Below are 11,253 nucleotides of genomic sequence, written 5' to 3'. Positions count from 1 at the left end.
TCGTGCAACAAGCCTGTGTAGAGGGACTAACGACGGAGTATTCGACGAGTCGCTGCTTCGGTAAGCAGCGACAAGGTAAGCTTTGCCGGGAATACACCAAGCAAGGAGACACCGCAGAACGCACGTGGCACCGTCCGTATATGGAGTGCGTGGAGAGGAAGCAACTCGATAAACGCGAGGACAGGTTACTTTGAGTTGGCTCCGGAATGCCTTCGTCAGCAGCAGTCCCACTTGCCCAGGTCTCCGATACAGTGCCACATACAAGGCGCTACGCAGAAAAAGTTCGTGCTGCTTCTTTAAAGCAGCCTACAACATTTTACCGAGTAGACATTGGTGCCGTCGTTAACGAGGAGCGCGCCACGGTGCTTACTCTTCCGATTTATTTATTTATTTATTTATTTATTTATTTATTTATTTATTTATTTATTTATTTATTTCCACATGGAAAATCGGGCAGGAAAGAAATAATCGAGAATTCTTGCGCGACCTTTTTTTTTTCGTTACTGCATCAAAGCACCATATCGAGTTACGCAATTAAGTACCAAACCGCTTTAATTCCAAGTTAAAATGTATTTCTCTAGGCTCCGGAGCGCAGAGAAATACATTTCTCTACATAGGTAGAGAAAATTCTCGGCCGAGAATTTTCTGTTTATGAAGTTAAAGCTGTATAGCTGCCGCTGAATACCAGCGAGTTACTGACGTCTTCTGTACACAAGTTAGCTACGCGACCAAGATTTCGCGCTAAAGTAGCTATGTCGCGCAGTTGTGCTACATTTGTGTCAACATTTTTACAAGCATTGATCGAGCGCACTTCACATTATTATGACAGCTGCAACAAAAGCAGCACTGCTCTGTGCTCTGAATCTGATGAGGAGAGAACGTGGCGCCCTTTATTGGTATCATTTGCTCAGTGAGCGGTGATCGACTGAGGGTGCACGGTTCAAAGCAGTTTGCAATTTAATCGAGTAATGGAGCTGTCCACCTTACTCGGGCTACCAAGACTACTCAGGTAACCCCGCCATACACGCCGCGATGTGTCAGGAATTCCCCCGCGCAGCGTCACGCGACTTCCGGCTCTGTCTTGGCTTCCAATGCAATCCTGCATGTCCTTACCGACCTTCTCAAAATTTTCTTGATTGCTAGTAGTCAAATAGCGTCGATGACATCGCCAATTAAGCAATCACTGTCGTTAAGCACACTGATGACATGTTGTGCGATGGTCTTAATGTCTTGGATGAAATGGGCGGCGACCTCACTTTCAAATCATAGTAGACTTTTTGTCTTCCTTGCTCAGGGTCCCTATAGCTGTCAGAAGTACAGTATGACTGTACGTGAAAATGATGCGAGCTTCATCACAGTTCGTCCACTTTGAGCTTTGAGCTGTCTGTCCACTTTGAACAAACAAGGAATAGTTTCCTTCTTTTTTTTTGGGGGGGGGGGGATGGGGGATGGAGTCAATTTCATGAAGCCTGTTCAGGAGAAATGTTCAGTTTTTTTTTTCCAGAGCTTAGGATCCGACAAAGTGCTGTCAGGGTAGAGTGACCCGGCCCTGATTGTCGAATCCGGCGCTCTGGCTGCCATTTCTCACCGTGAACGCCTCTGCACTGGCGCTGATTTTCTTTTGTCCCATCTTCACGAAAAAGAATCTAGAGGGGTCGACGCTCAAAGCGATCTTCACGAGCGGTGTGGCCACCGAGATCGTTCCGGCAGTGGGCGAGGTCCAGACGACCCGCCTGCCCGAGTCACGTGACACCTGGACGTCTCCCCACGGCGTCTGCTTGATGCGGACGCTACCGACCAGCCAGATTTCATCGCCGTTTCGTGTGCTTCTCTGCCTCGCCTCCCTTACCAGGCGGAAACACTCGCGGAAGCGCTCGGTACCCTGTTCCTGGTTGGAGTGGAACACGCTCAGCGGGAGGTCGTAGAAGAGGTTCCGGAATCGCTCGGTGGTCGACTTGGTACCCGAAGCGTCGACCAGATAGACGAGTCCGTGGTTGAGCGCCGTGAACGTCACTCCGCGGCCGGAGACCTTGGCCAACCTGGTGCCCGAGACCATGTCCACGTTTTCGCCCTCCTGAAGCACGCGGCCGCACGGGTGGCACACGCAGCTCGAGTCGCCCGAGGAGTTGATGGCCGCCGTGCAGTGCATGGCGAAGTTGACGACCCGCACGGAGCCGTCCGTCGCGATGTCGACGCGTATGGAATCTTGCAGAATCACGGACACGGTGCCGTAGCTGGTCACCACGGGACCATAGTAGTCGTCCGGAAGTTCTTCCCAGGGTTCTTGGAAGACGGGCTCCGGGTCCTCCTGGGCGTCGCCGCAGCCGCCTCTGCTCATCACGTGGCGCGGCGAATCGTCACCGTTGGCAACTCCGGGGTGCGGCTCGCCTGTGCCGCTGTCTTCTTCGTCCGCTCTCTCACCAACGTCGAGTCCTCGCGCCATCGAAGCGTGCAGGAACCGAGCGTAGTCCATTTGCTGCTGTACGTCAACGTCGTAATCGTAAAGGACAGGTTCGTCCTGCAAGTCGAAAGCGCTCGCACCCGCGTACTCGGCCGCGTAGTAGGCGTCCAAGATGTCCGTGTTTTCGTCGACGATAGAGCCGTAGGGGCTGAACGGAGACATCAGCTCAGAGAAGCCAACCATGGGAGGTGGCAGATAGAGGAACGGCGGCGGCACTATGCCCGGCCACGGCATCACGTTCCCGTCGAAACTGTCGTCGGTCCCGTCCCTGTCGTAGCGGCGCTCGTACTCGTCATTGCTCCCGTGCGGTGGTGTGCGTCGCGAGCGTTGGTTCTCTCTCTGGCGCTGATTCTGTGAGTGTTGATTACGTCTGCCGGGGCCGGCAGTGGCAGTGTGACGCTGGCGGGTGGCCATCGCGGTGAGAGCGCCACACGTCCCCGTCGCCTGCGCAAGCAGAACGATTGAGTTCAGCTGAGCGTGTTCCGTTAGATTCGAGCAACCGGCAAGTGCCGCTCGGTGAATCTGGGGGCGAATGCACGAAACTTTTGTTTCGCGAGTGCTCTTTGCCATTACCCGGCCGTTTTTGTAAAGAATATGCCAGCCCGACCATTGGTTGGAGTTTTCGCTTACGAACTATTCCAACCTAAGTGTGTGTGTGTGTTTTTTTTGTGTATAGGGGCTCTGGATTCAAATTCACAGAGCTTTCCTTTCGTAAATTCTGCTTGGAATTGGCCGGCCGCTTTCGCTAATGATATGAACGTCAAGATTGGCTGGAATCTGTTCCTACAAACGATCCTTGCGCAAGAACGTTTTTGCGAATATGTGCCTTGGTGCGTTTCCGAGGCCTGGGGCGGGATATAACTATTTTTCTTTTTCAATGCTACTCCCTGTTGCGTATACTGTGAGTTATCCCAGCGGCTATCCGCCCCTATTATCACCGTTATCGACTGACAATGAACGGTGGATGATAACGAATGAACATATTCGAGCGAAAACTAGGAATCCTGGCATTATGGAGGCCTTAGGCAGGTCTTAACATAATCATGAGATAGGTTATGCACATCGCTGTGACCTGCGACATGACGCTGTCTGCCGCCGGAGGGCGCATCTTTTCATCGCAGCACGCACGTACTTCTCTCACTTCATATATGAACATCCTCGTCCGAACTCGACGTTCAGACTAACATACAATAAATGTTAAAACACTCAGCAATGGCAACCGCAGTGGCTTATGTGTATACACCACTGTTGCTTGAATCACATCTAGTCGGTTTAATAACGCGCTGTAGAAGCAGACGATACAAAGGCCTAATTAATGGGGATATAATGATGAGTTAACAGATAACGACACCAAGGAAAGTATACGATGTATTAGTTGTTTCAATGTAAATGTGGAAATGATAAATAAAGGGAACGAAAATGGACGCATAAAAAGTAACTGGCCGTGTGGGATACGAACGCACGTCTTCGCATTACGCGTGCGATACTCTTACCACTTGAACTACCGCGGCGCCGTATTCCTGTCCTCTTTTCCGGGTGTTTATGTGTACTAGACGTAGGCCCCTTCTCGTTAATTGATGGTGATGCAATTCTCGAGTTCGAAATCAACGCAACGTTTTAGTGGTGTAAATTATGCGAAGCCGTTCGCAGTGGTAGCGTGCCCACCACAGTGTGTTCGCTTCTTATAGCTTATTCCTATAGAGTGCATATTTTTTTCACATGGGATAAAGTTAGGGGTTAAGTGTCCGCTCCGGAGAGCAACCCAAGCAAACTCGATCAAGCATGAAGTCTTAGCGGGAAAAGGTCCTGGCGCCACACTGACAATAAATGGCAAAGAGACGGCGTGGAGCCACTACCACGAATCGCAAAGCGTCACGTGGTTGGATCTGAGGCGAAACCGCTTATCATTTAACCCAGGCACGTAACCAGGAGGGGGGGGAGCAGCCCCCCCCCCCATAAAGAAATTAAGCAGCATAACCAGCCCCCCTCCCCGCCCACGCCATAAAATCCTCACACACATTCCTAAAGCGCTGCCAAATCAATGTTGAAACTTGACAGCTTTTCGGTGGTCAACATTTTGCTGCCTTTTTCATTCCTTTTGTATGACGGTATTTATCGGCATCTCCTGGGGTGTGAAGGCCAGTTTTCTCATCGATTCGGTGCCCGCGCGATTAACTCGAGATGTGTTCAGTTGTCACCGTCTATTCAACGGTCACGCGCGTGGCTATTGCTTCGTTAGTTCAACCTTCTTTGTTTAGACTAATTCAGGGACCAGGAAAGAGATTCGGTTCGTATTCAGCTGGTCTGTATGCTTGAGGAACGATTTGCAGTCGGAGAAAACGCCAGTTGAGTTTAACTTTTCCTTTTTCTTTATTATTTCCTCGAGTGGCGGCTTGCCGCGACCCTGGCAGATCGTTGGAACGATATACCCGCGATAAGTGTTAAATAAAGTGCAAATTAAAATAATGTGAAACAGCGTCCATCATCAAACCCTGCAATAACACTTAAACCCATAAGCAACACGTGTCACCCGTTACCTCGTCTGGTTTTTCCCTAATTGTACAGCACTTATCGTGCAAAATTGGCAACTGGATACAAGAGTCGCATGAACTTGAGAAATCAAGTCGAGGCAACAGCGAAACATGAAGGAAAAGTGAAAATGAACAAGTTTAACCATTGTTTGTGAAAATATTTATGGATCAATTAACATCTTATTTAAAAAGGAAGTACAGAAAACGCTGCCGAAAGTGGAGAACAATTCTGTGCATCTTGAATGAGACTTCTACGCTTATCAGTCGAGCCGCGTGACATAGCCACTTCTCTGCTGTGCTTATGTAGGTGTTTTTCTAACCTTCCGCGGTGGGCGCAGTACGTCTAGAACCGCAGCGTCCTGCGCTCTACGCGGTTGTACGGGACTGGCGGCCACGCATCATTACGCAACTTCCCAAATAACAATACGAGTTGGTTTTAGCACTTCGCTTGGTAGAGCCGTAAATGAGAGCTCCAAAAGAACTGCGATTGTTCCTGAAATATATATTTCTCTATAATTCTTCCAGAGCTATTAAAGAAAAACGCAACTATAGTCGGATACAACTTAAGTCTGCCGTGAAGCCCTGCGCGCGCCCTCATAACCGCCATCCACTGTTCCTCCGATAGGCTGCAAATAATTCGTACTTCAAACTTTTCCTGTTACCCAAATAAGGCGATAACCAGAAAAATAAAATTATTAGCGCGTTATTTTATACGTTTTCCCTCGCCTATCATAGTGGAATGGCAAAAGCCTGATTCTTTATTGAAGTGAAATAAAATGCTTGCTTCGCTGCAACTATTTATTGTCAAATTTCACTTCAGTTAGCAATGAATTTTCGTGAGAAAAAGGGGCTCAGCAGGAAAATGAACCACAGACTTTTGAAGATCTGATTAATTACGGAGTTTTACGTGCCAAAACAACGATCTAATAATGAGGCACGCCGTAGTGGGGGACTCCGGAAGGTTGGACCACCTGGGATTCTTTAACGTGCTCCTAAATCTAAGTAGACGGGTGTTTTCGCATTTCGTCCCCATCGGAATGCGGCCGCCGTGGCCGGGATTCAATCCCGCGACCTCGTGCTTAGCAGCCCTACACTATAGCCCCTAAGCAACCATGGTGGGTAGACTTTTGAAGAGTGAAATACTCAGACTCCATACGCTTTGTCCATTTCTGTTGCACACCTCATTGCTTCCGTCAATGAAGACTCAAGAACAGCAGACGCTCCGGAGGTATCAAGTACGACGCCATTTTGAAAAGGCCGGATGACAACGATTTTGTTTGCTTCTGTGATTGGCTGGCGGAGTAACACAGCCCTGCGCGGTCCGTGTGCCTTGGTTGCCAACTGCTGTTATTTTTTTAAAGTTATATGCTAGTACACAGGCCTTTGTCCCTGCAGTGGGTACATAAAATATGCTGATGGTGATTGTAGAAATCTTTATTTTGCACTTTCGTTGGTTTACTTGTTCTTGGCAGTGTTCTTCCTGCGCTTCTTTCCTGCGCGAGTCCATTCGACGTGGTTCCTTGTTTGCCAAGTAAAGAAGAGTTGTATCTCAAAGGCGTACCTGTGAGATGCACATTATTTCATTTCTCTTTTGCAGGTTTACGCGCCTTTATGGCGAGTGGCGGGCGTTATTCACATTTATACTAGTAAAGGTACCTCCTCCTCCTCCTCCTCCTCCTCCTCCTCATCATCATCATCATCATCATCATCATCATCATCATCATCCTGGTTACGCCCACTTCAGGGCACAGGCCTCTCCCATACTTCTCCAACAACCCCGGTCATGTACTAATTGTGGCCATGTCGTCCCAGCAAACTTCTTAATCTCATCCGCCCACCTAATTTTCTGCCGCCCCCTGCTACGCTTCCCTTCCCTTGGAATCCAGTCCGTAACCCTTAATGACCATCGGTTATCTTCCCTCCTCATTACATGTCCTGCCCATGCCCATTTCTTTCTCTTGATTTCAGCTAAGATGTCATTAACTCGCGTTTGTTCCCTCACCTAATCTGCTCTTTTCTTATCCCTTAACGTTACACCTATCATTCTTCTTTCCATAGCTCGTTGCGTCGTCCTCAATTCGAGTAGAACCCTTTTCGTAAGCCTCCAGGTTTCTGCCCCCCTTCTCATTCGCATAGAAATGTTACCTTGGGTTGTCCCCCCCCCCCTCCCCCCCGAAAAGAAATCCTGCGTACGTGCCTGGTTTAACCATTTGTGTGAACCGACGACAAAAGCGCATAGGGACGGCATAGAGCATACGAACAGTCTTAAACAGAGCTTATTTTATGGAAACCAGCTTATTGAGTTGTTAATAGAGGAGCTTTCTAAAGACACAACTATACTTAGAACGTACTTGCGACGCGTTACCGGCTGCGGTATCTTAGTGTATGTCTATGTACGATGTTCTGTTTATGAGCACGATGTCGATCATGGGTTCGATACACCAGAATGCGATGGAGGCACAATGCGAAAAAGAACCACGTGGTAAAAATTAATGCGAAGACTCCCGGTATGGCGTCAATTATGAACCGCATGTACAGAATCGAGTAAGTAAAACCGCACAATTCAACTTCCCGAATATTTTCAACGGGGTGTTGGCGCGTTCAGTTCGCGCTGCACGGTGCATGTCCGGCCCGACAATCTTAATTCGAATCACCGGCACACAGAGCGCTTGTTCGAGCGGCTACCGATCACAGCGTGTTCATGATTCAGTGTCAAAAAGACGCGTCGAGTTCCCCACGAAACACAGAATGTGTCCAACAGAGAAATGTGTTTGGCTTCGCACTAATGCGTTAAAGCAGCTCTAGCGAGAGCTGCAATAAAATGTTCCCGTTTCTAGCCAAGCATATTGAATATCCCAATGATCTGAAGGTCTTGAGAAGGCGTGAACACGACGGAAAAAATCATTAAGCGTTAGCGTTCAACTAAATTCGCTTACCAGCCAATGGAAGCCAGAGCCCACATTTACAAAGTCGTTTTTACACTACATCAGTTTGCAAGAACGAGTACCGGCCAATAGTGACTATAGCGAAGGCGACAGGCCAACGACAAACGGCTCTCACGCACGAAAAAAAAAATAACGTGAAGGAACGCTTTAACGTCTAAAAACGCCCCTGAGAGCGTGATCCATACGTCTGAACGCATAGGTTTACGTCGAGCCTAGCATGAGCTTAGCTCCCGCTTTCCCGATAAGATTGAGCAGCGCGCGGAGGTGCAAAACCTGCTTATTTCAGCTCCCGACACGGTATATGCGTCCAAGAAACACAGTGGGAAGCTGCAAGTTCTTCGAGCGAACGCTGACAGGGAAAAGAGAGAGCGAAGAAACGGTCACTTACTAAGCCTAGCGGCGCTCCATGGGTAAGCTTCAACTGGTTGCAACGGGGCGAGCAACGCTTCTGGACAGCCTCTCGGGGGAAGAAAAGAAGTTCACGCGCCGGCAGTGCGCGGGATAAGATATAGAAGAAGCCATCGCGGTGTATTTAATAATTTAGTTTTTTTTTCTTTTTCAATCATAGCGCGGTGATGCCGCGCGAATCAGCGCTCAAGTCGCTATGGTTGACCTCTAACCGAGAGAGTCATAGAATTCACGCAAGAAAAGCGAATCGTACTATATATACATTTTCGTCTTCTTCGCCCAGACGTGTACCATGCAGGGTTTCTAGATGAACAAATGTCATGTAAGCAGTAAGTGGAGACCCGAAGTGCGCAAAAAAGTTTATTGCGAAACTTGTAAAGAGAAATGTTAAATGCTGACGCGGGGGGTACGATTTATATTTCTCGTTTTGAAGGTATGGTTTTCATCAACTGGGACAGAGATCGCTTTGTTCGCGAAATGACCACCGCGAACAGCAAGTGGAGCTGATGGCAGGTTATGACGTCCTAGGAGCACAAGATAGAGAGAGAGAATAAATATATAAAAAAAGGAACGGCAACTTGACTTGCGTAAGAAGAGAGGATGTATGGGATCTAGGTCGCACTAGCTAGGCTTCTCATGTGAAGCTCCACAGTTCAAGAATGATGTTCTTTCCGTTTCTTTCTTGATAGCCCAACCGCCGCATGCGGCCCCAACCTGAGGACAGTGCTTTTTTTTTGTTCAGATCTCTTTCAATCGATCACTCTCTCGCCTTCTGATATAGTGGGTGCTGCCCGACGGAGCAAGTGCTACAAAGCGCTATTTCGAAGTGGTAGAAAACATTTAACGTATCGGCACCATGCTACCACGTCTTCTGTGTTGGTGAATCTTAACGACAAGCTCTCGGATCCGCGTAAAAAGAAGGGCGTACGCTGGCGCATACCCACAGTCTCGTTGTTGTTGTCCTGAGTGGCCGTGGCACATACCCACAGTGGGGGATTGGCCAAGATTCGGGTGGTTATTGGCTTGAATCGAAGGGTTTTTTTTTTCGTCTTCTTTCATCGTGTGGCCTGTGGTGGAGTGTAGTGGAACAGATCGCCATGGCCCTGCGAGCGGCAGTAGGAAGCCATGCTCGCTAGATGTCGCATCATCAAAGGTCAATGGACGTAATGGACAAGGAGAAACGCAGATACGCATACGGGTACTGATTTCCAGCTAACTTTGACGCTGGTGGGTCATCGTATAGCGTGAACCAAATCACCGAAACTGTACCAATTACCTTCGTTAGCAAGGTGCGCATTCAGACTTGCCCGGACTTGCGGGCAAGTCTTGCGGGGGTGGCATGCGCACCGGGAAGCATCGATATATATCGCCTCAGAGCACGTATATACAAATGTGCAGTACGTCCACGTCTACTGTTGAAGGGGCTCGGCAGAAGCACGCTATAACACAGTTCAAGTAGTTAAAATCGCCGTCTTAGAGAAACAGTGAAGTATACCCTCAAGAAATGTGAACTCAACTGCGTCATCCACCGTACGCACCTTGTCTAGCTCGTATCCGCATATATTCTTCGGAATTATGTTGCGTGTGACATTAAACATCATGATGGGTCGCCTGCGCGCTGTGTTCTTCACTTGTCTCGCCGATCCTCCTTCAGAGTATTGTGGTGTCGGTTGTACTAGCTGTACGTAGTATCGACTAAATTCAGAAAGCAGCACTACAATGCATAAACTTACCTCAGTGAATTAATTAGAGCGATGCTGCTAGTTCTATGCTATGATTCCGTGGATGGATGGGCGTCTGTACAAGAAACCTACCCACATTCTGGTCGGCTACAAATACAAGCTGACATTTACAGATGTCGGGCAGATCTGAGAGAAAGAACAGATAATGAAGCAATGAAATGTGAAACGGGACATTCGCGACACCATCGAAGACTGAGGGTGGAGGCAGTAGCAAGGAGTCAAATACAGGATGAGATAGTAATCTCCCGTAGCCATGGATATTCGTATGCTACATTCCGAGTGCGGTGTGAGCTTAACACCTTCAGTGAAAATCACATAAAGCGGTGTCTCAAGCATTCGTTGCGTCGGCTTGTTCACCGTTCTCTCTGCCGCTCGTTCCTGGTCACCCATTATCTCCTGAACGAAGAACTAATCAATTAACATTTCGCTCTTCTCCTGGCTGTGCCTCAAATATTTTATGGTTTGTATGGATCGCACAGGCCTTAGCTTTTGCCTCGCATTTGTGCATTGCAGCAAGCTGCTATAGACATAGTCATCAATACCCGGGTGATCTTCTTGGGAAAGTGGTCACCTTCTACGCGTACGGCTGAATGGAAAGACTTGAGGAATCAACTTTCAGCGTCGTTCAGTTGAGGTCATGAATATCTCTAGGAGTAGAGCTAGTACCGGCGGCGGTTTAGTGATGCTTCACACTCATACATGCCCGCGTACGAAACACGAAACTTCTTTTTTTACTTTGTGCCCTTCGTGCGGCCACATCTCTAAAAGGAATCTGGCGTGAAGTCGATAGGCCACGAAGTCCTATAAATTCTGCTTTCTATTAGGGGAATCAAAAAGAGGAGACTGCACCTCTCAAAACCAAGTTACTACTGGAAGGAAGCAAGATTCCTTGAAGTAAATCGGTTTGCTGCGTAGACAACATATATAGATATCGCACTTCGATTGTATAGAGTGTTGAGTTAACAGCTAAGAGGCTACATGTTCCATGTGAGGGCCGCGCAGTATACATAAATGTGTGCCCAAAATTAGCGCGCAAGGATAAGCGCAGTTCACATACGCAATATAATAACTTAATCATGAAGAAGTGTTACGAGACACCGCGACTTTGATACCGTGCAACGCGCAGCCGTAATTTCTCACGCTGAAAAGTCCGCACAAGCACGAAG

General features: G+C 48.3%; 1 protein-coding gene across 1 annotated transcript; it reads right to left on the bottom strand.

Moving 5' to 3' along the window:
- Window positions 1-1,507: 1,507 nt before the first annotated feature.
- Window positions 1,508-8,389, bottom strand: LOC142570428 (uncharacterized). The gene is made up of 2 exons (XM_075678813.1): window positions 8,326-8,389; window positions 1,508-2,905 (listed from the first exon to the last, which is right to left on the bottom strand). The coding sequence occupies exon 2, from the start codon at window positions 2,873-2,875 to the stop codon at window positions 1,529-1,531; it is 1,347 nt and encodes a 448-aa protein (XP_075534928.1). The 5' UTR covers window positions 2,876-2,905; window positions 8,326-8,389; the 3' UTR covers window positions 1,508-1,528.
- Between the last annotated feature and the right edge of the window lie 2,864 nt (window positions 8,390-11,253).

Source organism: Dermacentor variabilis, chromosome 2 (assembly GCF_050947875.1).
Source record: "Dermacentor variabilis isolate Ectoservices chromosome 2, ASM5094787v1, whole genome shotgun sequence".
NCBI classification, from domain to species: Eukaryota; Metazoa; Arthropoda; class Arachnida; order Ixodida; family Ixodidae; genus Dermacentor; species Dermacentor variabilis.
The sequence above is the reverse complement of the archived record's forward strand: the minus strand, read 5'-3'. Positions and strand labels throughout refer to the sequence as shown.